General features: G+C 44.9%; 1 protein-coding gene across 2 annotated transcripts in view; it reads left to right on the top strand.

The window, feature by feature from the left end:
- COL22A1 (collagen type XXII alpha 1 chain) overlaps positions 1–26,277 on the top strand; it is a 483,118-nt gene that overhangs the window by 346,973 nt on the left and 109,868 nt on the right. For both annotated transcript variants that reach the window (XM_068238069.1, XM_068238068.1), the window contains exons 27-35: positions 452–505; positions 1,833–1,886; positions 3,144–3,188; positions 4,216–4,278; positions 7,882–7,935; positions 11,994–12,035; positions 14,070–14,102; positions 17,815–17,868; positions 19,146–19,199. In XM_068238069.1, coding sequence (XP_068094170.1) covers positions 452–505; positions 1,833–1,886; positions 3,144–3,188; positions 4,216–4,278; positions 7,882–7,935; positions 11,994–12,035; positions 14,070–14,102; positions 17,815–17,868; positions 19,146–19,199 — 453 coding nt within the window. The remainder of the gene's footprint in view (positions 1–451; positions 506–1,832; positions 1,887–3,143; positions 3,189–4,215; positions 4,279–7,881; positions 7,936–11,993; positions 12,036–14,069; positions 14,103–17,814; positions 17,869–19,145; positions 19,200–26,277) is intronic.

Raw genomic sequence — 26,277 nt, 5'->3', positions numbered from 1 at the left:
GGCACGTTTCAGGGCAAGATAAACTACACTTTGGGAATTTATAATTTGTAAACAGACAATATTACTTATGCACAAAAGCAAATATGATAACTGTATGAGTAATAAAAAGTAGGAAAACACATTTTTATTTAATGTTATGTCAGAGTTTCAGACCATTTTAAGAACGGTGTAACCGTGAGTTTATATTTATTTTTTCCTCTTATATAAAAATTATCAAAACATCCACATTTCAAGCAGGTTGACCGGCTTTACACTTTTTAAAAATTCTTTTTGCAAATAAAATGATTGCACATAAATAATTCAAAGAACTACAGACCAAAGCTGTCATGTAAAATATGACAATATGGAGACTTCCAGCATATCTGAGATATATTCCTCATTGTCTTGCACAGGTTGGCTCTCCCAGTGTTCATAATATAGGTACTTATGTGTTGTGTTCATTTACGCTTAGGGATCGACAGGAAAAGACGGAACAGACGGTGTGGATGGAAAACCGGGGCCAAAGGTGAGCTTTGCAAATCCCGTAGTATATCATTATGCATTAATGAAAAATGTCCTCCTAATTACATCAGGTTTAGGTTACTTTCATACTGGTGGATTGCAGGTAAGTAACTGGAAATCATGAGACTCCCCAGCAAAACTTGGATTGGCCCCCAATGGTCACACCCCTTCCCTTGCCTTCCCTTGGTGTCCTCATGGCCTGGGGGCCCATCTCACAAGGGCCATAAAACACGTGTGGCTATCATGATCAGGGGCATAACTAGATTTAACAGGGCCCTCCTGCAAAAATGGTAGCATGGGTCCCCTTGGTACCCGAACTCCATGCTGGTCATGTGATAGGAAGCCAGCGAATGGCAGCAGAGATTGTTTTGCTGTTAAAGGATACCCGAAGTGACATGTGACATGAGATAGACATGTGTATGTACAGTGCCTAGCACGCAAATAACTATGCTGTGTTCCTTTTTTTTCTTTCTCTGCCTGAAAGAGTTAAATATCAGGTATGTAAGTGGCTGACTCAGTCCTGACTCAGACAGGAAGTGACTACAGTGTGACCCTCACTGATAAGAAATTCCAACTATAAAACACTTTCCTAGCAGAAAATGGCTTCTGAGAGCAAGAAAGAGATAAAAAGGGGAATTTCTTATCAGTGAGGGTCACACTGTACTCACTTCCTGTCTGAGTCAGGACTGAGTCAGCCACTTACCTAACTGATATTTAACTGTTTCAGGCAGAGAAAGAAAAAAAGGAACACAGCATAGTTATTTGTGTGCTAGGCACTGTACATGCACATATCTATATCATCATGTCACATGTCACCTCGGGTATCCTTTAAGTAGCACTCCTGCACACTGTTTTTGTAAACAAACGGGGAGTTTGTCTGCTAATTGGCCTCACTAGCGGTTGGGTAGAGGGAGGGGCCCCAAAATACTTTGGGCCTGCCTGCAATGGCGGGGTCGCAGGGGTGATTGCTACGCCCATGATCAGGATATTCACACCCATAACAAGTGTAGCCACAAAAACACCTGATCTGACGTATGGTGCCCTGTATCGGAGGAAGGGATTACCCTTTTCAGTGTATGCTATTTAATGAGCTGCAGATTCTGTATGGCTGATTAATCAGAGTGCAAATAAAACAGTCCCAAAACTGGAGTAGTAGAGTGAAATAGCCAATCAAGTTTCAGCGTTAGATGCAGCCAGGATTCTGATTGGCTGCTCTTTGCTTCACTTGCACTTGTCTCTGTAAATCTGCCTGTTTGTGTTCACAGGTGAAAGTGTTGGTTACTCATCCCGCAGAATCTTCCAGCCTGACATCTCTTTATGCCTTTTTCTAGGGGGAGCCGGGAGAGCGCGGCTTGGATGGAACTCCTGGGCAGGCCGGCCAAAGGGTAATCCTTACATCTTCTTCCATAGAGTGCCATGATAAGTGATGATGTACAGGGAGGTGTTGTCAATTCTGTCTGTTAGAAGCTGTGAGAGATGACTGCGTTTCATGGTGTACGATGTGCAAGGTCATATGAAAGTCCATAGATTCATAGCACTGACATATTCTGCAGCACATTACAGAGTACATAGTCATGTCACTGACTGTCCTCAGAGGAGCTCACAATCTAACCCTACCATAGTCATAGTCTAATGTCTTCCCATATTCTTATTATGTATTTATATAGCACTGACATCTTCTGCAGCACATTACAGAGTACATAGTCATGTCACTGACTGTCCTCAGAGGAGCTCACAATCTAATCCTACCATAGTCATAGTGTAATGTCCTACCATATTATTATTATGTATTTATATTGCACTGACATCTCCTGCAGCACATTACCGAGCACATAGTCATGTCACTGACTGTCCTCAGAGGAGCTTACACTCTAATCCTACCATAGTCATAGTCCAATGTCCTCCCATATTATTATTATGCATTTATATAGCAGTGACATCTTCTGCAGCACTTAACAGAGTACATAGTCATGTCACTGACTGTCCTCAGAGGAGCTCACACTCTAATCCCTGCCATAGTCATAGTCCAATGTCCTACCAAGTTCTAAATCCAGATTTTTTGAAGAAACCAGTTAAGTTATCTCTGTTATCTCTGTGTTTTTGGATTATGGGAGGAAACAGGAGTACTTGGAGGAAACCCATGTAAGTTTTGGGAGAACATACAAACTCAATGCAAATAGTGTCCCCACTATACCTGCATGAGTGTTGCAAGTGATTGTTGCTGGCCAGCAATATTTTTTTCATGCAGCTCATCCTAAATAAAGTCAGTGACTAATAAGAAGTTAAGAAGTGCACACTGAATACAATTTATCACAGGGTTGCAAGTTCGCAAAGATTGTTTTTTTATTTTTTTGTTTTTGTACTTTAGTAGAAATACAAACTAATATAAAGAAACACACACTCAAATTTTGGCAAAACATATAGCAATCCATAGAAACATCTTAAAATTCTTAAAGTGAGCAAAGCTCTGAGCCTGACCTTGTGTGACCTTAATACTGTATTTTTCTTTCATCTTTTCCCGTTATGAATAGCTGTAATTTTGCCAGGGGACAGCAGGTGGCAGCAGACAAGCTTACTATTCTTGACAATAATCTTTATCCTTTACACTGTAAATATATGTTTTATGCATCTTATCGTTACAGGGCCAGAGAGGGGAAGTGGGGCCTGCTGGACCTCCGGGGCTGAAGGTAAAAACTAAAATAGAAAACAGGAAGATAAAAAAAAACTAATTTGAGGAAGATTTTCAAATCAGGTCAAATCTGGTCACACAAGTCACTATTGATGTAGCAAGACATGCTTACTGTACGCCTGCATTTCACCATTACGTTGGATCAGTGAAGATCTGTTAGTGCTGGTGTGTAACTAGAAATCATGGGATCGCCAAAAACTCAGACCCCATGGGGTGGTTTTTAGGGTGGGACCTGTATTTGGGGGTGGTGATTGGGTGGGACCTGTATTTGAGGCTGGATCGGGTGGTGGTTGGGTGGAACTTGTATTTAGGGCTGGATGGGGTGGTAATAGCGTCGGACCTGCATTTGAGGCTGGATTGGGGGGGGGGGGGGGTGATTGGGTGGGACCTGTGAGGGGAGGTGAGGTGATTGGGTGGGACCTGCATTTGGGGCTGAATGGGGGGGGTGGTGATTGAGTGGGACCTATATGGGGGGGGGGGTAATTGGGTGTGACCTGTATTTGGGGGGGGGGTGATTGGGGTGGGACCTGTAGTGGGGGGGGGGTGATTGGGTGGGACCTGTATTTGGGGGTGGTGATTGGGTGGGACCTGTATTTGGGGCTGGATAGGGTGGTGATTGGGTGGGACCTGTATTTGGGGGTGGTGGTTGGGTGGGACCTGTATTTGGGGCTGGATGGGGTGATGGTTGGGTGGGACTTGTATTTGGGGCTGGATGGGGTGGTGATTGGGTGGGACCTGTATTGGGGGGGGGGTAATTGGGTGTGACCTGTATTTGGGGGGGGTGATTGGGGTGGGACCTGTAGTGGGGGGGGGGGTGATTGGGTGGGACCTGTATTTGGGGGTGGTGATTGGGTGGGACCTGTATTTGGGGCTGGATGGGGTGGTGATTGGGTGGGACCTGTATTTGGGCCAGAAGTCTCTTTTTAGAAACCCCCTGTAGCTCAGCTACTGCTACAAAATTGCTTTGGATTGTTGTTGTCTTTGTTATTAATTTTGTGCCTTCATTTTTGGTTGCTTTCTTTTAGGGTGAAGTTGGTCCTCCAGGATTGGCTGGAGCAGATGGCCTCAGAGGAGATAAGGGAGATCAGGTACACCTAAAGTCTAAGTGTATTTAAAACATGTCAAAATAAGACCCTGATTGATATCACAATATAGAGGCTATTGACTGCCCGCGGAGACGAGCGGGAATCGATCCGCACGCACGCATAAACGTGCCGTGTATGCCCAGCATTATGCAGGAATGTCGTCCGTGCTGGATCCAGTACCATCAAATACAGTGTTCCAAAGAAGGGGACACACTCAGACAGTCTGCAGGAACTCACAGGTGTATTGTTCCATTACACACACTACATGCTATCTGACTGTGTTATCTTGAGAAACGTTTCGTGGCCACTAAGGGTCCCCTTTGTCAAGGCGCAGGACAGACTCTATACGAGTATGGACCCTTCTTTGGAATATTGGACTTAAACAGCACTAAGGCACAGTAGGTAACTGCAGGAGAACAGGCATTATACATCAGATCCGAAGAATGTGGGACTTGCTGCTTTAGACAGAATCCAAGATCCTGGCTGTGCAGAGAGATTTCAGAGACAATACAACATATAATGGCAGGGTGTAAAGCAGGCGTTTATATCATTAAGCCGCCAGGAAATTTGGGCACAGGGTAAAGACAAAAAACGTCTCAGTCCACTCCTGCAAAAATCCCTGGGGCATAAATTACTATTTCCCTCCATAATGGGATAAGACGTAATTCGGTTTCCAGCTATTGCTGGCAGCCGAATTGCGCTGTTTTTAAAGTAACTTGGGCTCCGTCTTTAGATGGTGTCACAGGAGCCCTAGTGGCTGACCGCACTTAGCCTTCTAAACGGTGCCAGCGCACAGATCGTGCGAACTCTGGTCGCAGTCAATGCGCAGGAACCGTTAAGAATTAGCCGCAGACAACTCAGAAGGGAGCCTGTGAGACACGGGTGATTACAACTTCACCCACTGGTTCAGAGTAAACTGCCACCACCGCGGTTACCATGGGACCGTGGAGCCCACTAACTGACTGACTAGTCCTGCGAATAAAACGGTTAAACACACGGTATTCTGTCTAGCCAACAACAAACAAACAGTAGCGTATCTTCAGAGACCCGGGATCAGTTCTGTGTGTGCTGATAAGCAGGGTAGCGGACAGTGAATGACTTGGAGAAAGTCGTTTATTCACGCAATATAAATAATTAATATATACAGACAATTATTAAAATCAACAATTATTAAAACAGTAATAGCCAGTATAAAAAATAAAAGAAGGGAGAAAAATACTTAGTTCCTGGAAAGATGTCCTTTTTGTGGGAAAAACAGAGTTCTGGGTTTCAATCAAAGTTCAGAGTTCAGACCAGGTGGATGCCAGCATATCCTCAAGCTGGCACCGATGAGTTCAAGATGTTTTCAGGGTGGAGGACACTGAGTTTGGGTCCTCTGCCATTCTTATGCCCCTGATTCAGTAGGAGGGAGTGAGGGCGGGGAGCCACACACCCCCTTAGAAGATGAGATGAGCCCTCCCCTTGTCCTGGGGACTAGAAATCATATCTACCCATATATGGGCTCTATCTCACAGAACCGTACAGGTCAGGGCAGATTAATTAACGTTTTCAGGTCTGTCTCGATTTACCCAGCGCCCTGATACCAGACATGAGGGGTGGGACCCCTGTGGTATCATCAGGGCACTTTCAAACTGCCTAACTGGCAGTCCTTACCTCAGAATGTTCTGAAACTTCCTCAGAACCAGCACCGGGGCTCATGCTACACTTCCCCCACGTTTGGCGAAGCTGCCATCTCAGGAACCCCAGAAATATGACAGATCTGGGAAGTTATGGATTATGCTATGAGACTCCGGTTATTAAGGATGTGTTCTAGCTGCTAACAGCTGACTTCCCTTTGATCTTTACCAGAGAGCAAGGTGTCAAGACCTCCCGAGGATTCGTAGCCTGCCTGGCTGCACCTAGGCATCCTGATCACCCTTTGGTTAATTAACATCTACATGAGATCAGCTAGGTGTCACCTGGTTCCCAGAACAGAAATGGGGAATTGTGCCTTCCACAGGAATATGTCCAAGCTAATTAACACCTCCCCCCAGGCTTTCACTCAGCTAAGACAGATCCCCCAGCTGTTCCTAGGCAGAGGGATACTACACATCAAATCTTGGTTCTATTGATCTGAAGCGCAATCGATGCAGGGAATCGAGTGCGATCGTTCTTTTCTTCACGGGCGGTTCCAGGACGCGCCTGCGGCCCCGCAACCGTCCGTGACAGATGGCACCCAAATTACTGTCTGAGCATCATTTTAACTGTAATTCCTATTACTACCATGAAATCTCCGGGGCTGTTTTTTGTTTTTTTATGCTTTGAACAAGCAGGCCATACACTACTCGAGTTTACTCGCGGTATACAGCAGATTAAATCACTGTTATCAAATCTGCTGTGAAATCGGTAACACAAATGTTGCACAATTGATTTCTGTCCAAAATCAGTCGATCAGACCAGACGGAAAATGTTGCTAGATTGCCGGTGGGTCGTGAGAGTGCCACTAGAGACATTCGATTTGGCGACGATTGAAGCAGGATAGCGGCATTAATCTCACCTGTCCAGCATATTCATTCTGAAATCAATTCAAAATCTGTCTACAGTGTGTGGGCAGCCAACAGATCCCTCTCTCATCAGATTCGACCAGAGAGGGATCTATTTGATGGTTGATCTGGTGGCCACCTGTGTAGGGCCACCTTAAGATTTAAGCAGGAACAGCATGTGCTTAACCCTATACAGGAAAATGTTCACTACATGTGGGCTAAACTATCCCATGTCCAGATGGGATATTCCAGCCAGTCATGGAGAACAACAAGGTGAAGATCCTGCTGAGCCTACTGATCCAGGCAGACAGGTACCGGCCAATCAACAGGACATGGTGGCTGTAGACTAGCACCAGAAAATGCCAGTGATGATAGGTGTGGCAGTGCCAAGTGGTGGCATCATCAGAAATAAGAAAAATGAGAAGATCGAGATGAATCAGGACCTGAAATACGAACTTTCGAGGATGTCAAAAGTGAAGGCCAAAGGGGTCTTAGTAGCAGCTCCATCATTTGAGGGGTGGGATGGAAAGGGTGTGTGTGACTTAGCTGGAGGAGCGGCTCCACAGATCCCAGGAACAACATCAGGAATTTCTGTCCAGAAGAGGGCAGCGCTGGGAAAAGCTAAAATACTGTGCAGAACCCTCAAACTCCGGGGCATGTGAGACAGCAGAGAAAGACCCAAACTGCCCACAGGTGGTGGGATGGGGATTTATTTATATATTGCACAATCAGTACATTAGGATGAGTTAAATTGCAATCCCAAGTATTCCCCACCAACTTAGGTATGTTGGGCCTTATTCAGCCAACCATCTAAGGCAGGGATGTCAAACCAGTCCTTCGAGGGCCGAGGTCCTCACACATTTTTGACACAGCTCAAATGAGTTGATGGGTGTGAATCAGGAAGGGTGCGGTCCATCAGGTAGAACACATTCCCCTCTTTCTCAGTCCATCCTAAACACTGGCATGGATCTGGCCCTCCAGGCCTGGAGTTCCACACCTGTGATCTAAGGCTTGGTGTGTGTAATTTGTCATCGCTGTGTTATACAACCTACAGTATATTCATCGTATTATGTTTTGCTTGTAGGGTGAAAAGGGAGATCTTGGGTCTTCAGGACTGAGAGGTGATAAAGGAGACAAGGTATGCTACTAAGAAATATTGAGATTATTTCAGTATTATCAGCGATATCTGTGTGAGTTGTACTGTTGCAGTTGCTCAACTGCTAATTTTCTATCAATTTGATGCCTGGTACTAGTAATGATTGTAATATGCTAATTAATTTTCACAATTACAAACCATACATAATTATGATTTGGACATTCAACTGATTTTGTGTAATCAATTTGTAGTTTTTGTGGAATTTTCGTGCAATTTTGCATAATTTCCTGCCGACTTAAGTGGTTAAAGAGAACCAGAGATGAAGCACCCTCATGTATTTTACTACATTTATCAGTGGGAACATGACAGTAAACACCTACCCCGCTTTTAGTTTCAAGCTTATCTGCTTAATTAGTCTGTTATCAGCTGTGATAAGAATCCCCGACTGGCTCAGTCTAGGTTTGACCTGGAATCATTATAGCTGAGTCACTCTTCTGTGGAGTCTTTTCAAGCCAAAGCCTGCCCCCTCCTGGCTCAGCTTTGCTGCCTTGCATACTGAGAGCTCTGATGACGTGAGGGGCTGCTGCTGCCGAGAGAGAAGCTCTGAAACAGACAAGTGTGGCTGCAATATGATCTGTGTGTTCTGTGTGCACTCAGCATATATAATGATGATGACTGCAGTTTCATTCGTATGAGAGACACTTCCTACAGGCAGCTGTACATCATACCAAAACGAAAGCACATAGATGAAAGGCTGCATTTAGCCTAGATAGCAGCATAGTCTCATATAGCCTAGACAGCACATCCAGAACAACTCATAACCCGGAAGCAGAAGGGATATGAGCTGGCGGCCATATTGGATTTCTCCTGGAGCAATAATGGACAAAAAACACTAAAAAAGGCACTCCAGAGCGGCGAAATTATCAGGTAGAGCATTTATTCTTTACAAGCTATCGACTGATATGTTTATTTTGTGTGAAACGTTCGTCTCTGGTTCCCTTTAACAGCAAAGCCCACATACAAGCTATTGTCACCAAAATGGTACGTACCGTATATACTCGCAAGCAAGACGAATTTTTGACCCCCCAAAAGTGGGCCAAAAGTTGGGGGGTCGGCTTGCTTGCGAGTGATGTGGTCCGTGGTCCCCTCCCCCATCCGCTCCCCCCGCAGCCGCCGCTGCAATTAGCTTACCCGGCGGCTTCCACTATTCCCGTCTCCGTGCAGGCATGTAAATATTTCACAGCAGCTCGACCCACGGCGGCTGCTGTGTGATGAGGGAGGAAGCTGTAGGGAGAGCGGTTCCCATAGTAATGGCGATACACATCGCCGCTACAGGAAGCCGCTCTCCTGCTTCCTCCCTCATCACACAGCAGCCACCATGGGGCGAGCTGCTGTGAAATATTTACATGCCTGCATGGAGATGGGAATAGAGGAAGCTGCCGGGTAAGCTAATTGCAGCGGCGGCAGCGGCGGGGGGCGGGCGGGGAGTTCACCTACACATACTGGGCACTGTACTACCTATAATGGGGCACTATACTAGCTATACGGGGCACTATACTAGCTATAATGGGGCACTATACTGGCTAAACTGGGCACTATACTAGCTATACGAGGCACTATACTAGCTATAATGGGGCACTATACTAGCTATACTGGGGCACTATACTAGCTATACTGGGGCACTATACTACCTATACTGGGGCACTATACTAGCTCTAATGGCTATAATGGGGCACTCTACTAGCTCTAATGGGGCACTATACTAGCCATGCTGGGCAATATACTAGCTCTAATGGGGCACTATACTAGCTATACTGGGGCACTATACTAGCTATAATGGGGCACTATACTAGCTATAATGGGGCACTATACTAGCCAGGCTGGGCACTATACTAGCTATAATGGGGCACTATACTAGCTATACTGGGGCACTATACTAGCTATAATGGGGCACTATACTAGCCATGCTGGGGCACTATACTAGCCATGCTGGGCACTATACTAGCCATGCTGGGCACTATACTAGCTATACTGGGCACTATACTAGCCATGCTGGGCACTATACTAGCCATACTGGGGCACTATACTAGCCATGCTGGGCACTATACTAGCTCTAATGGCTATAATGGGGCACTATACTAGCATACTGGGCACGATACTAGCTATACTGGGCACTTTACTAGCTATACTGGGCACTTTACTAGCTATACTGGGCACTATACTAGCTATACTGGGCACTTTACTAGCTATACTGGGGCACTTTACTAGCTATACTGGGCACTTTACTAGCTATACTGGGCACTATACTAGCTATACTGGGCACTTTACTAGCTATACTGAGCACTTTACTAGCTGTACTGGGGCACTATACTAGCTATACTGTGCACTATACTAGCTATACTGGGCACTATACTAGCTATACTGGGCACTTTACTAGCTGTACTGGGAACTATACTAGCTATACTGGGCACTATACTAGCTATACTGGGCACTTTACTAGCTATACTGGGCACTTTACTAGCTATACTGAGGCACCACCTACCCATACTGGGCACTATGCTAGCTATACCGGGACACACTGGGGGGGATCACGCGGCCAGCATTTCCTACCCCCGGCTTATATGAGGGTCAATCATGTTTTCCTGTTATTTCGGGTAAAAGTTGGGGGGTCGGCTTACATGCGGGTCGGCTTGCTTGCGAGTATATACGGTATGTTAAGGAGAAGGATGGGAACATAGCTAAAAAAATAGACCTTGTAGTAGAAAATTGATTTTAAAAATACAAAGGAAAAATGTTTTCTTTTTTTTTACTCAGAATAACAGTTTAAAAAACATTTTTCTCAAAAACTACAAGGTCTTTTTGAAAAATATTTTTTTTGCTTTGTTCCACCTTTTTCCTCAACATACGTTGCAATTTGGAGATGATCACATGTATGGGGACTTTGCTATTAAGTGCTAAAATCGGCACGAAATTACACAAAAATTATGTGAAATTACGGTTTCTAATCACGCTTACAAACAATATTAATTACAATTTTACTCAAAATTTTGTGTTACGATTTTGCATGGTACTTAAGATGGGAAATTATGATTATGCAAAATTTGTGCCTATCACTACCTGGTACACATCAAGCCATTTTCCTGTGGGATCGATAGGAAATTTCCCATCGTTCCATAATTTCCAGCATGCCTGATCTGCTTCCGGGGGATGGATTTTGAGGTCTGTCCTGCACAAAATCAAACCCTGTCCTGATTGCAAGTACAAGACAAAACACAGAACATTTATATTGTACTTTTCTCCTGGCGGACTCAAAGCACCAGAGCTGCAGCCACCAGGACACACTCTATAGGCAGTAGCAGTGTTAGGGAGTCTTGCCTAAGGTCTCCTACTGAATAGGTGCTGGCTTACTGAACAGGAAGAGCCAAGATTCGAACCCTGGTCTCCTGTATCAGAGGCAGAGCTTAAACATTACACTATCCAGCCAAGTAGATAGGACATTCTGGAAATGATCGGACAATGGGAAATTTCCTGTTGATCTGAAGAGAAACTTGCATAGTGTGTACCAGGCACAACATTTATTGGTACATTTTGATAAGGCTCAGACAAACATTTCCAGTGTTGACCATGTAACAGAGGTTAGCTTTTGGGTGTAAAAAGTCCAGTCCAGGTTTTCCAGAACAATTATGTTCACCAGAATAAAGAGAAACTTTAACCAAGGATTCAGTTTCATCCCAGTCAGTATCCGATATCCCCTTTCCCACAAGAAATCTTTACCTTTTCTCAAATAGATTATCGGAAGGGTGGTGGGTGGGATAAAACCCCACCCACAGTGTCATGTCATAACCATGGTCCTGACAGCTTGCTGTCTGTGAACTTCGTTGTATTGATAACCTGAGATTGGCCACAGATCCTCATGTGCTGTTTAGGTCACATGTGTTGAACCAAAACTAACAGAAGTGATTAGGAACAAAATGGCCGCCACCTGACGATATTTCACCTGTGATATTTAATTGACAATACTACTCTACCACAGATAACTCAATTCTGTAGTATTTTACCTTTTTCTATTTTTGATTGCAATCTTCATTTTTCTTAAACAGGGTGCCATGGGTCCTCCTGGCCTGCAAGGAACGCCAGGAAAGGTAGGTAATCATTGCACACAGCTCAACAATAAGCGCACTGTAATAGGGTAGCACCACAATAAGGGCACTGTAATAGGGTAGCACAACAATAATGGCATTGTAATAGGGTGGCACCACAATAAGGGCACTGTAATAGGGTAGCACCACAATAATCGCATTGTAATAGGGTGGCACCACAATAAGGGCACTGTAATAGGGTAGCACCACAATAATGGCATTGTAATAGGGTGGCACCACAATAAGGGCACTGTAATGGGGCACCACAATAAGGGCACTGTAATGGGGCACCACAATAAGGGCACTGTAATGGGGCACCACAATAAGGGCACTGTAATGGGGGGGGCACCACAATAAGGGCACTGTAATATAGGGTGGCACCACAATAAGGGCACTGTAATGGGGGCACCACAATAAGGGCACTGTAATAGGGTAGCACAACAATAAGGGCACTGTAATGGGGGTACCACAATAAGGGCACTCTAATAGGGCACCACAATAAGGGCACTGTAATGGGGGGGGGGGGCACCACAATAAGGGCTCTGTAATATAGGGTGGCACCACAATAAGGGCACTGTAATGGGGGCACCACAATAAGGGCACTGTAATCGGGTAGCACAACAATAAGGGCACTGTAATGGGGGTACCACAAAAAGGGCACTGTAATAGGGTAGCACCACAATAAGGACACTGTAATGGGTTAGCACAACATTGGGGGCGCTGTAATGGAGGGGCACCACAATAAGGGCACTGTTATGGGTAGCACAAAATTGGGGGAGCTTTAATGGGGGGGCACCACAATAAGGGCACTGTACTAGGGTAGCACCACAATAAGGGCACTGTAATAGGGTAGCACAACAATAAGGGCACTGTAATCGGGGTACCACAAAAAGGGCACTGTAATAGGGTAGCACCACAATAAGGGCACTGTAATGGGGGGCACCACAATAAGAGCACTGTAATGGGGGGCACCACAATAAGGGCACTGTAATGGGGGGGGGCACCACAATAAGGGCACTGTAATGGGGGCACCACAATAAGGACACTGTAACGGTTAGCACAACAATGGGTACTCTTTATGGAGTAGCACCACAATAAGGGCACTGTAATAGGGAGGCATAACAATAAGCACCACAATGGGGGCAATAGAAAATGGAGGCACACAAAAAGTATACACCACTGCCTCCCCCCCCCCCCCCCCCCTCCCCCTATGTAGTGGCAATGCCCCGACTTGCCCACTCACTGAAATGGGCCTTCTCTTATTTTTCAAAAAAATACTGTAAATGTTTAATTTTAATGTTAGATAAATGCAATGACAAACAGACGTGTGACTGCCTTGGTGAATTATCCATAGACTTAGGTTTGGAAACCTATTAGACCCTTTCCACACTCTCCACTTATTATATATTTTTTCTCGAGTTGGAATTGAATGTGGTGTTAGCCACTAAGGCGTAGCTAGGGTTTTCAGTGCCCAGGAACAAAGACAGTTTTTGCACCCCCTCTGTACTCTGTACAAAATGGCTGTGGTCACACATCAGAATATGGTTGTGGTCATGGGTGGAGTCAAATGTTCTTTAGATAGCCAGATGTGCCCCCTTCCCCTACATACATAGCCATATGTGCACCCTTCCCCTTTAAGATAGCAAGATATGCCCTGTTTTAAATAGCCAAATGTGCCCCCTTTAGATAGCCAGATGCATGTGAGGGTGCAATGGCCGTGCTGAGCATCCTCACAGTGCTGCGCCCGGGACATATGTCCCCACCTTGCCCCTCTCTGGCTACGCCTCTAGTTAGCCATATATTGCAACTGTTTATCCCAGTAATCTCCAGTCCGGTCTGCTTTAGAGGAATGATGATTGTTTAAGTGGGATGGGTGAATTAGATGATTTGAAGAAGCAACCTGGGGGTGGTCACATGGCTGGGCTTCCCAGTCATGTGACCTTGCTGTGCATAGGCCAAAGGATGATAAACACCTAATCTCCTAAATGTACTGCTGTTTACTTAAGATGGGCATTAATAAATGTATTTCTCTTTCAGACAGAAACGGTGGTGGGCGAGCCTGGAATTCCCGTAAGTTTTACAAATACACATAAAAAAAGGCAAACGTTAGACTTGGACAAGACCTTTCCGTTTACACACACAGCAAATCCAAGGTTGCCTGAAGGCCATCATTATCCATCTCTGTGATAGACTGCATGCCAGTTACCATGACAACCAGCGTGTCATTATTACCACGAGGCATCCAACGGCAAATAAGTTAATCCTGACGACAGTTAATGAAGCGAGGCGAGGTAAACAAACAGTTTAATTAGGCCGGGCGGAGACGGATGTCTCTCCTGATCCAGGTCCTCTCGGCCAATCAGTCTGGCCTCATGGGGGACGTTAAGCTGTCCGCGCGGCCTCTGATTACAGCGGCAGAGGACAGGGACCACGAATAAGCGTATTATCACAGTCAGGAATAAACAGATAAATGAGAACTGATGTCCGAGCGGTTCTCCTGACTGACACACACTAATCAGATGGATGAGTTTGCTTGAATTATTCGAGAGTGTTGAGTGCAGGTATAACGACATACCTCCCGGAGCGCACATGTAAAAAGGGCGCTGCAGTAATCTAGTAGAATACTAATAGCTAGTACAATATTGATAAAAATACAGATATTCTATTAGGCTCTATGTAATTAAGATAGTAACATATCGGAAATTTGTTTCTGTTATTTTACTATTGCCTAAATGGACCCCATTCATAATGTAACCCTCCCTCTATCTATGCCTATACCTAACTGGGCACCCAACTGATGCCTAACCCTAACAGACCCCCCCCAACTGATGTCTAACCGTAACTGCAGTTGCCTTACTTGACTTACGTCATTTTTGCCGCTAAATATCAGGTGCTGGGAAAGTTTGAGCGCTGCCATAGGTGCGTAAATAGCCACGATTAGAGAGAACTCGAGGTGGGGTTCTGACAATGCTATCCGCATACAGAGGCTGGGTCTGCCTATACAGCCCAGCCTCTATTGCTATCCAGATCCCCCCTAAGCCCCCCCCCTGTGCTCTGCTATCCCCCATAAGTCACAGCCGCACTGTGCAGGCTGTGTTTACCTCTGTACTGTCAGTCTCGGCGCTCCCCCCGCCTCCTGCATAGCTCCGGTCCCCGCCCGCATCCCTTCCCTCCAATCAGCGGGGAGGGAAGGGACGCGGGCGGGGACCGGAGCTATGCAGGAGGCGGGGGGAGCGCCGAGACTGACAGTACATAGGTAAACACAGCCCGCTGCGACACGCTGCGTGTCAACAGCACGGCTGTGATTTATGGGGGATAGCAGAGCGCAGGGGGGCTTAGGGGGATATGGATAGCAACAGAGGCTGGGCAGTATAGGCAGACCCAGCCTCTGTATGCGCATAGCATTGTCAGAACCCCACCTCGGGTTCTCTTTAATGACATAGCAGGCAACGGGGCTTTCAGTAGCAGTTTGTATAGCAGACGGCCCAGCTGCAAAGCCTCACCCTCTCCCCCAGAGCCCTTGTCCATAACAAGGACAAGGCGCTCATCCCCACCTCCGTTGCCCAGGAGGAGGATGGGGCATCTACTCCGACACCTGGGGGGGGGGGGGGGGGAATGTCATGGTGGCATCTGGGGGTTCCCTTTTTAACAAGGGGACCACCAGATTCCCCCCCCTCTCCCTCCCAAAGTGAAATATGTATGTACCCCTTACCCATTTTCACAAAGAGTTCAAAATTAATAAATAAGGAATACATTCCTAATTAACCATAAATACCTTTACTTAAAGGAAATCTGAAGTGAAAATAAACTTATGAGAATATTGAATTGTATGTGTAGTACAGCTAAGAAACATTAGGAGCACAGATCTGAGTCAAATGTTGATTCCAGTACAGGAAGAGTTAAACTTCAGTTCTTATCTATGCAAAAGATGCTTCTCTGGGCTCTCCGACAAGCCTGGTCGGCCACAGTGCTGTTTTCTGAAGCACTTATCTCAAGCTGTCTCTCACTGTTTCTTGTTTTGTTTAAGGTTTCACTGCCAGGAAGTTCAAAGGGTCATTAGCTCTGCTCTGTTTCATAGTTTAAAATACAGAGTGTAATTTGTAAACTGCAACTATTAGAGAATGATGCAATGTTATAAAAAAAGCTATAGAGCTGAAAATAAAAATATGCTACTCTTTTCTTTGCTGCTAATGTTCTATTAATTATCCGTACTTCACAAACATTTCATTATATCATAAGGTTGTTTTCTCTGCAGTGTCACTTTAATGATCCCGTGCCAAAATCCCCAGAAATGGCCCCGGGGTTAATAAGGTTCTAATAAATAATTTATTTTTATTTCTTTCACTTTCACTTTACTTTTTTGTTATACACTATCCTGGAAGTTACCAGGACAGTGTTGTTACTTTCAGTTTTATGAATCAACATGCCTTGTGATTGGAGGCATACTTATTCATTCACAGGCACTTTGGTAGCCTACAGCCACTTGTGTTTCCCGAGCCAATCAGAGACAAAACAACTAAAAGCATTTATACTTACCTTACCTGGGGCTTCCTTCAGCTCCCTTTAAGCTCCCTTACTGTCCTCTCCTCTCCAATGCTTCGCTGGCTGGCCCGGTCTCCTTCTCCAGTCACCACCAGTTCCACTGTACGTTCCAGACGCACATGCCACCATCGCGCTCATGTCGCTGGGAGTATTCTGCGCCTGCGCAGTTAGCGGTAGCCCATGACCTTAGAAGGGCTGAAGGAAGCCCCAGGGATGTATAAAGGCTTTAAGTTGTTTTGTCTCATGTACACTTTCAAGCAGAACTGAAGAGTCCTATAAAAATAAAAGTTTAACTTACCAGGGGCTTCTGCCAGCCCCCCCGCAGCTGACCTTTGCCCCCAAACAATCCTTCGTTCCCCCGCCACGGCTCACTTTCACTTTGCGCATTGGGTGTCTACTGCGCCTGCGCGGCCCTGGTCACTTGCGTCCTTGTTCACACTCCTGTCGCCAGGATTTTCTCGTGCTGCGCCTATGCAGGACGCTCCTGGCCACGGGAACGCGTATGCGGATACGCGTGGCCAGGGCGCAGTGGACATCAACTTAGAAGTCGGCTTCCACTGTGTGAAGAAAAGTGATCCACGGTGGGGGAACGGAAGGTTGTTTGGAAACTTTGTGGGCACAGGTCGGCTGCAGGGGGCTGGCAGAAGCCCCAGGTAAGTGAAACTCTTATTTTTGTAGGACTCTTCAGTTCCGCTTTAAAGAGAAACCATAACCAAGAATTGAACTTCCTCCCAGTCAGTAGCTGATACCCCCTTTCCCTTGAGAAATCTATTCCTTTTCTCAAATAGATCATCAGGGGGCTCTGTATGGCTGATATTGTGGTGAAACCCCTCCCACAGGAGACTGTAAGGACCATGGTCCTGGCAGTTTCCTGTCTGTGAACCTCGTTGCATTGTGGGAAATAGCTGTTTCCAACTGCCAAAAAAGCAAGCAGCAGGTACTTCCAGTGACATCACCTGCCAGCAGTAAAAATGTCGCCATGTGATAAATGTCAGAATGTACGGTAAATCAAGGAGAGGAAAGCTTTTACAATGGGCAAACACTGGCTAAATCATTTATACATAATTATTGTAAATTTTCACTGGAGTTCCTCTTTAAGTCAAACGTCTGATCTGCATGCTTGTTCAGGCTCTATAGCTGAAAGTATAATGCTACGATGATCACTATCAGATTTTACAGTCATGATACGCAGCATTGGGCGTCTCTCATAGTTTGAGTGTCATATGTGTTTATTTTGCAGGGGATCCCGGGGGATAGAGGGGAACGAGGAGATCCAGGAGAGGACGGAAAGCCGGTGAGTAACTATTTTATTGTCAACCACAAAGACTGAAGGGGCTGAGAAATGAAAATCTGCATGGAAAAATCACACTCCTATTGCGGAATACAAGGAGGGGAGGTGGGAGGGGGCTATGGGGGCGGGGTCTGACACAGGTATGACCCCGCCCCCATAGCCCATTCTTCCCATGGAAGCTTATTTATTTTATTCTGGAGATGCCATAAGTGCAGAGTACGGTTTCTCAGTTTTGCCCTTTGCCTCCCAAAATCACCTGCTATTCTCTGCCATATCCTAAGAATCTCCATTACCCCCAACTTAAAATCATACAATGCTATTTCCCTTAAAGGATAGCCGAGGTGACATGTAACATGATGAGATAGACATGTGTATGTACAGTGCCAAGCACACAAATATCTATGCTGTGTTCCTTTTTTTCTTTATCTGCCTGAAAGAGTTAAATATCAGGTATGTAAGTGGCTGACAAAGTCCTGACTCAAACAGGAAGTGACTACAGTGTGACCCTCACTAATAAGAAATTCCAACTATAAAACACTTTCCTAGCAGAAAATTGCTTCTGAGAGCAAGAAAGAGATAAAAAGGGGATTTTCTTATCAGTGAGGGTCACACTGTAGTCAATTCCTGTTTGAGTCAGGACTGAGTCAGCCACTTACATACCTGATATTTAGCTCTTTCAGGCAGAGAAAGAAAAAAAGGAGCACAGCATAGTTATTTGTGTGCTGGGCGCTGTACATACACATGTCTATCTCATCATGTCACCTCGGGTATCCTTTAATGTCCAAACATCCCGTAGCCTCACACAAGGCCAGATTTTTTACTTTTTGAGCCAGGAGCTCTGTCATGTGACCGCAGTGTGAGCTCTGCCATGTAACCGCAGTAAGCCTGGAGCAGCTTACTATATTCTGACCTTCTGTCTGCTGTCTTGGGACTGGCGATGATGCTTCTGTTCAGGACACTTCCTACTGCACATATGCAGCAGAAGCAGGTGATTGAACACTGCAGAAGGCAGGGCTTCATTTGGGACAAGGCTTCATTTGGTGGTAGGGGCTTAAGGAGGTGGGGCTTAAACCAGGGCCAAGGCGCCCCCTCCAGGACCAATGGCACACCAGTCAATGGTCTGCAAAGTCTTTGGCTATTTCCCGAAATGTTTCATACCACAGTCCTCCCCCGAGGAAAGCTCAGCTATCTTCAGAAGAGCCCAGGTATACCCTTTTGTGTTCTCTGCTTGTATTGCTGTGTGTAATGGGTGTTGTTCATGATATGTATTTGCTTTCTAGGGATCCCAAGGACCATCGGGAGACGTGGGCCCCGTCGGACCTGTAGGACCTCCGGTATGTAGCTAGAGATTATCCTACATGGTGAAGTCATGGAGAAGTACACGATCGAATTATCACATGGCCAATTTTTCTTTTTGTTTGATTGACTAGATGTGATAAACCTACACAGGAAGCTAAAGTATGATATGATCACGTGATCATGACAAGCCAATCAAAAGGGTAACAATCAGTCATCTGATAAATCAGACATGTGCTTTTCCGCTAACGTTCATCGATAATAGTGATAATCATAATTGTGCTAATTTGTCTCATTTCAAATTCCGCATAAAGATTCGCTCATGTAATTATGGTTCCAAAATTCAATTCATTTTGCATAATCCAGTTTTTATTTTCACGTTACGTTAAATTACCAATTAGTTTTAAGTAAATTGTGAAAAACGTTTGTGCAAATCAGAATGGTTAGGGGGAATAGTGGCAACAAGAAAAAAATTGTACCCTGTATATAGTGGGGTGCCATTTTAGTTATGGGGGTTTACACTGTGGGGAGGAGAGGGGGGTGTTAGGGTTAGGCGCCACCAGGGTCAGGGGTGCTACTAGTTGCACACCAGGAGGGAGTTATTAGTTGTCCAACGGGGGAAAGTTATTAGTTGTGAAAGAGACTTGAGTAGGGGAACCCTGTGCTGCCCGTATACAGTGCTCAGTATATATTAAAGTGTACCACAGCAAAATGTCATTTTACAGGGTAGTCTTTTAAATTTATTAAAATATAAAAAATGTTCACTTGTTCCCAAAGAATTAAATTTCACATTTTCACGCATTTACGCGTAATCGCAAAATGACAGACCACAATTTAAGCACAAAATTAATTATGAATTAGCTGGGAATTTTCCATTCCAATTGCACATTGTAATTGTGATTTATGTGAAATTTGAGGTCAACACTAATAGATAATGCTGGGTTTTATTTTAAGCCATTTTGAGCTCACAAATAATCTGACATCCCGAGAGAAAAATCCATCTGCCTCTGAAATCTCAGCTGACCAAAGTATAATGAAACTGGCCTAGAACATGGCGATCTTCTCACTTCATCCAGGAGGGGGCAGCAGAGTTCATCATATAGGCAGCATGCTCACCGGTTACACGATGGGCCCAGGAGAGGTTTTTCCCGCCACTTCGTAGAAATGACATGAGTTGGAGGGATTGGGGGCTTCCACTCTGGTAATATTCCATACATCTGAGTATGAATGAATGAAAGTCTCTGAAAGCAGGAAGTGGTATTCCCGTCACACGGCATTACAGTCACCTCTCTCTCAGCGCCATGATTGTAGTACAATCTCTTCCTGTAAGTGGCTGAGGTCGGTCCCCGGAGAGGCACATAAATAATTCAGAGGCAATAAAACCTCCAGACCTGTCAGTTCTATTCCTTCAATTTACCTGACTCTTTTATTAATGCGATGAACAACCGCCATCATGGTCTCCCGAGGGACTCTGGGTATTTCATTGTCCCATTCCTCTTCTCTGTGTTTTATATTCGTCACATGATGTGCTGCCTTGTCTACACTCACTCAGTATTTCTTAAAGGACCCCCGAAGCGAAAATAAACGAATGAAATAAACCTATTGTATCTATCTTCCTTCTCCTGATTTGAAGCTGAATAGCAGGACAAAGTGCTTTGTTTAACCATTTCAGTGATGTTCTGCTACAAAAAAAAAAAAAAAAAAATCTGGGATAGTAGCTTTTAAGCTGTGAGGAATCTTTTAGAGCAAAGAAAAAATGCTGACTTTCAAACCACTTTAAGGAGAACAGTGGGAACAAGGGGAAAACACATTGAGAAAATCAATTTTATAGTTCTTCTGATTGGGAAATTTTATTTTTTAAATGATTGTATCTTCCCATGAGTATGTTTCATCACTTTAAAGAGACTCAGTAATAAAAAAAAATGGGCACCTGTGGGGTACTTACCTCAGGAGGGGGAAGCCTCTAGATCCTATCGAGGCTTCCCCCATCTTCCTCCAGCCCATGGTGGTCTCGCTGGACCCCTCCGAAGCCACAGCCGACAATTTGTCAGGCTGTGGCTCAGGCGCAGTAGTGGCTCTCGGCTTGGGATCAGGAGAAATAGCCGATCACAGTAAGATCCACTCTACTGCGCAGGTGCAAGTCTCCTGCGCAGTAGAGCGGACCTGCCTGGGATTGGCTCTTTCTGCCTGATCCTAAGCTGAGAGCCGCTACTGCGCTGGAGCCGGGGAGAATGTAAATATTTACATGGCCGCCGTTCGGAGGGGCCCAGCAAGACCACAGTGGGACGGAGGAGGACTTTTTTCTGTTACTGGATTTCTTGAGGGCTCGTTTCCACTATCATGAATCCGCATGCGTCCAACGCATGCGGATTCGCACATGTAATGCAAGTGGATGGGCCTGTTTCCACTGTAGCGTTGTTGAGGTGCGTTTTTATCAGCGGTAAAAAAACGCACAAAAGAGCCAACGAATTCGCCTGCGAGTGGAATGCATGCGAATCGCCGCTAATGTATTTAATAGGAAATTCGCATGCGGCTATGGTATGCAAATTTTCATGCGAATTCGCATAGGTACCAATGTAACTTCAAACAGGCAGTGACATGGTTAAATTCGCACATACCCTCATCTATGCAAATTCGCATCCGCATGCTATTTCATGCAATTTCAACAGCGGTGGAATCCAGGCGATTCTGCACCACAACAGTGGAAACGAGCCCTTAAAGAGAATCTGTACTGTCCGATATGTACAATAAAAAAAAATACCAGTCGAGTCACTGTGAACTCCTGGATTCCTCTTTGCCATTTCGGCAGCTCGCCGCCGCTATCCTGGCTTTTAATCGACAGTTTTAGGCAGTGTTTACAAACCAAAAACATGGCAGCTAACCAGGAAGTGATGTTTGTGTATATATAGTATATTTATATATGTATATGTATGTATATATATATATATATATATATATATATATATATATATATATATATATATATATATATATATAATGTTACAGTATATTACACGTATTTATTACATAGTGAATTATCTGCACTCCAGTCAGCATGAGCAGCTGCCTCCATCTCAGACAAGTTGAAACTGGGAGCAGAGACCTGCTCTCTTTGTGTGGGTACTTTGTTTATCCCTCAGAGGGGGCATGGAGAGGGCATGCATAACTTCTCCCTATCACAGCAGAGGCAGTGCATTCCTCTCTGGTTCGACAAAGCTTGACAAAGAAAAGAAGATTAGATATATTACAGAGACAGTGCAACTAGAAAAGGCTGCAGTAATCCAGACCACATTAGAACAGGTATAGGAACTTATAGAACAGAAGAATTAAGGCTGAAAATTTTGTTACAGAGTCTTTTGAAGTTCCATTTTGAGGCTACTTACTTTGGTATAATCCAGAATTTGGTCAGAAATTTCACTTTTTAGCAAGTAGTTTAATTCTCCTGTAGCACTAGATCTCCCACACTGTGTCCGAAGCTAAAATATGTGTTGGCAGAAATGTCACTTTAAGTCTTCAGCTCCTGAAATCCCAGCGCTATGCGGATAGACACTCGCCCCCTGCGTGGCCTGATAGGCTATTGGTCGGTTGGTTTCATTGATAGCAGAATCAGGAATTTGCAGAGTTCAGCTCCCATCAGTACCGGCCCTTGGAGACCGCTGTATGCGTCTTCTGTCATTAGCATTCAGCACATTTCCCGACTGCCTTGTCTGTTATCGTTCTGGGGAAATGTTAAAACATTTGTGATCGGGATTATATACTGAGCTCATAAGCAGAGATGGCAATAAAAGTTTGAATTGACACCATTAACAAATGACTTTTTATTACCATGTTAGGAGCTCGGTGCGGGGCTATAAATGCCCGTCTGGTTTATGGCTGAGCGCTTTCACCTCCAGGGGTATTTTTAAAGTGTTAGATTCTGTATCAGGTTAATTAGCATAAAAGCCTTTGCTGCTTCTGCCTCTGTCAGCGGATTTTACTTCACAGGGGACTTTATCATTATGTTACCGTTAAAGTGTTCCCGAGGTATCATGTGACATGAGGAGATAGACATGTGCATGTACAGAGCCAAACATATAAATAACAAGGCTGTGTTTCTTTTTTTTTCTTTTTCTACCTGAATGAGTTAACCTTCAAGCATGCAAGTGACAGCTTCTCCCCCAATGTGAGCAAGACTTGTAAACTTGTAAACATTTAAGGTAGCCGTACATTTAGCGATGATGGGCAGATTTGACCAAGAGACAAATCTCTCTCTTATTGAATCTGATTAGGGAGAGATCTGTCAGCTGCCCATACACCAATTCACGATTGAGTTCATGCTGAAATCGATCTGGAATCGGCCTTGTGCGGTGCCCACCGTGCCAAAATGATACTTTACCTGTCCGCGGCCTTTCCGGGCGCACTTTATTCTTCATATACACGCACGCACCCCGTGGTCTCCTAGTAAGCTTGATGTCACACGCACACCTTTTCCAGGAAACCACGTGGGGCCTGCGTGTATGCGGAAGAGGAGAATGCGCCCATAGCAGCAGGGGACAGGTAATATATATAATATACAGCGGCAAGGCGGTGGACGGTTGCGTCGATCGTCGGGAAATTGCATGCTGTTCCTGCCGCGCACTCGGCCAAAAAACTTTGGCCCGACATCTTGCAGCATTCACTATTGACAAAGCCATATGGGAATTGGTTGCTTTGTCAGTCAGACTCAGGCATGCACTTGGCGGCACCAGCTTTCATCCAATCTATATATATAAAATCGGATGTGTGTATGTATGTGTGTGTGTGTGTGTGTGTGTGTGTGTGTGTGTGTATGTATGCGCCGCGATCACTCGAAAACGGCTTGACCGATTTGAACGAAACTTGGTACACAGATCCCTTACTACCTGGGATGATAGGTTCTGGGGGTCTCGCGGCCCCCCTGCACAACTGGGCGGAGCTACAAACAGCAAATCAGATTTCACCCATTCAAGTCAATGGAAAAAATGTAAAAGGCTGCCATTCTCACAGTAATCAAGCCAGAGTCCCCACACATGGCACAGTTGGTCACTTGGTGACCGAGGTTACAAATCCAGGAAAAGTGGGCGGAGCATAAAACAGCCAATCAAATTTCAGCCGTTCATTTTAAATGGGAAAATGTAAACTGCAGCCATTCTTAGAATGTTAATCGCAGGGTTCTCAAACTTGCCACAGTTGGTCACTGGGTGAATGCGATTAAGATTCAAGTAAATGGGTGGAGCCTACAACAGCCAATCAAAATTCACTTATTGATTTTCAAGGGGAATATTTAAACTGCTGCCATTCTTACACTGTTAATGGCAGAGGCTTCAAACTTGCTACAGTCGTCATTGGGTGACTGGGGTCCAAATTCACTAAAGGGTTGGGGCCACATACAGCCAATCAGATTTCCTTTGTGGATAAACTGCTTCCATTCACGCATTTTTGATGCCAGGAACCTGAAAGCTCACAAATGTGGTCATTGAGTGACTGTGTGTCAAGGTTACAAAAAGTGGGCGGAGCCAAAAACCGCTTTTACTGGGAAAATATAAACTGCAGCCATTCTTACATCGTTAATGGCAGGGTTCTCAAACTTTGCACAGTTGGTCACTGGGTAACTGAGATTAAGATTTTGGAAGGTGGGTGGAGCCTACAACAGCCAATAAAAATTCCCCTTTCGATTTTCAAAGGGAATGTTTAAGCTGCTACCATTCTCTTATACTGTTATAAGCAGATGCCTCAAACCTGGTACAGTCAGTCACTGGGTGACTAGGGCCCAAACTCAGAAAGGTGGCGGAGCCACAAACAGCCAATCAGATTTGTTTATTTTTTAATGGGAATATACAAAGTATTGATACCAAGGACCCCAAAGCTGATAAACTTGATAATTGAGTGACTTTATGTCAAGGTTAGAAAAAGTGGGCGGTGCCAACAACTAAATTTTTAACATGGCAGGGTTCCCAAACTTTACACAATTGGCCACTGGGAGACTGGGATGAATATTCAGAAATGAGGGTGGAGCCTACAACAGCCAATCCAAATTTACCTATTGATTTTCAAGGGGACTATTCACATTGCTACCATTCTTACACTGTTGATTGCAGAGGCCTCAAACCTGATACAGTCAGTCATTGGGTGACTGGGGTCCAAATTCACTAAAGGGGTGGAGCCACAAACAGCCAATCAGATTTGTTAGATTGATTTCAGCCATTCTGTTATTGGCAGGGTTCTCAAACGTGACACAGTTGGCCACTGGGTGACTGGGACTAATATTCAGGAAAGTGGGTGGAGCCTACAGCAGCCAATCAAAATTCACCTTTTGATTTTCAAGGGGAATATTGCAACTGCAGCCATTCTTACACTGTTAATGGCAGAGGCCTCAAACCTGCTACAGTCGGTCGTTAAGTGTCTGGGGTTCAAATTCAGTAAAGGGGCGGAGCCAAAAACAGCCAGATTTCTTTGCTGGATAAACTGCTTCCATTACCACAATTTTGATGCCAGGAACCCAAAAGCTCACAAACTTGGTCATTAAGTAGTGACTGTGTGTCCAGGTTACACAAAGTGGGTGGAGTTAAAACAGATTTTTCTGGGAAATTGTAAACTGCAGCCCTTCTTCACTGTTAATGGAAGGGTTCTCAAACTTAGCATAGCTGCTTACTGGGTGACTGGGATTAATGTTCAGAAAAGTGGGTGGAACCTAAAAATGCCAATCAAAAATCACATGTCGCTTTTCAAGGAGAATATTACAATTGCTGCCATTCTTGCACTGTTAATGGCACAAGCCTCAGACCTGGTACAGTTGGTCATTGGGTCACTGGGGATCAAATTCAGAAAAGGGGACAGAGCCACAAACAGTGAATCAGATTTGTTTCATTTCATGGGAAAATACAAATTATTGATGCCAAGGACCCCAAAGCTCACAAACTTGGTCATTGAGTGACTGTGTGTCCAGGTTACAAAAAGTGGTCGGAGCCAAAAACAAATTTCACTGGGAAAGTGTAAACTGCAGCCCTTCTTACACTGTTTATGGCAGGGTTCCCAAACTTTGCCCAGATGGTCACTGAGTGACTGAGATTAATATTCAGGGAAGTGGGTGAAGCCTATAATAGCCAATCAAAATTCACC

Source organism: Hyperolius riggenbachi, chromosome 5 (assembly GCF_040937935.1).
Source record: "Hyperolius riggenbachi isolate aHypRig1 chromosome 5, aHypRig1.pri, whole genome shotgun sequence".
In the NCBI taxonomy this organism is placed as follows: Eukaryota; Metazoa; Chordata; class Amphibia; order Anura; family Hyperoliidae; genus Hyperolius; species Hyperolius riggenbachi.
Note: the sequence above shows the minus strand (reverse complement) of the source record. Positions and strands in the feature narration are given on the sequence as shown.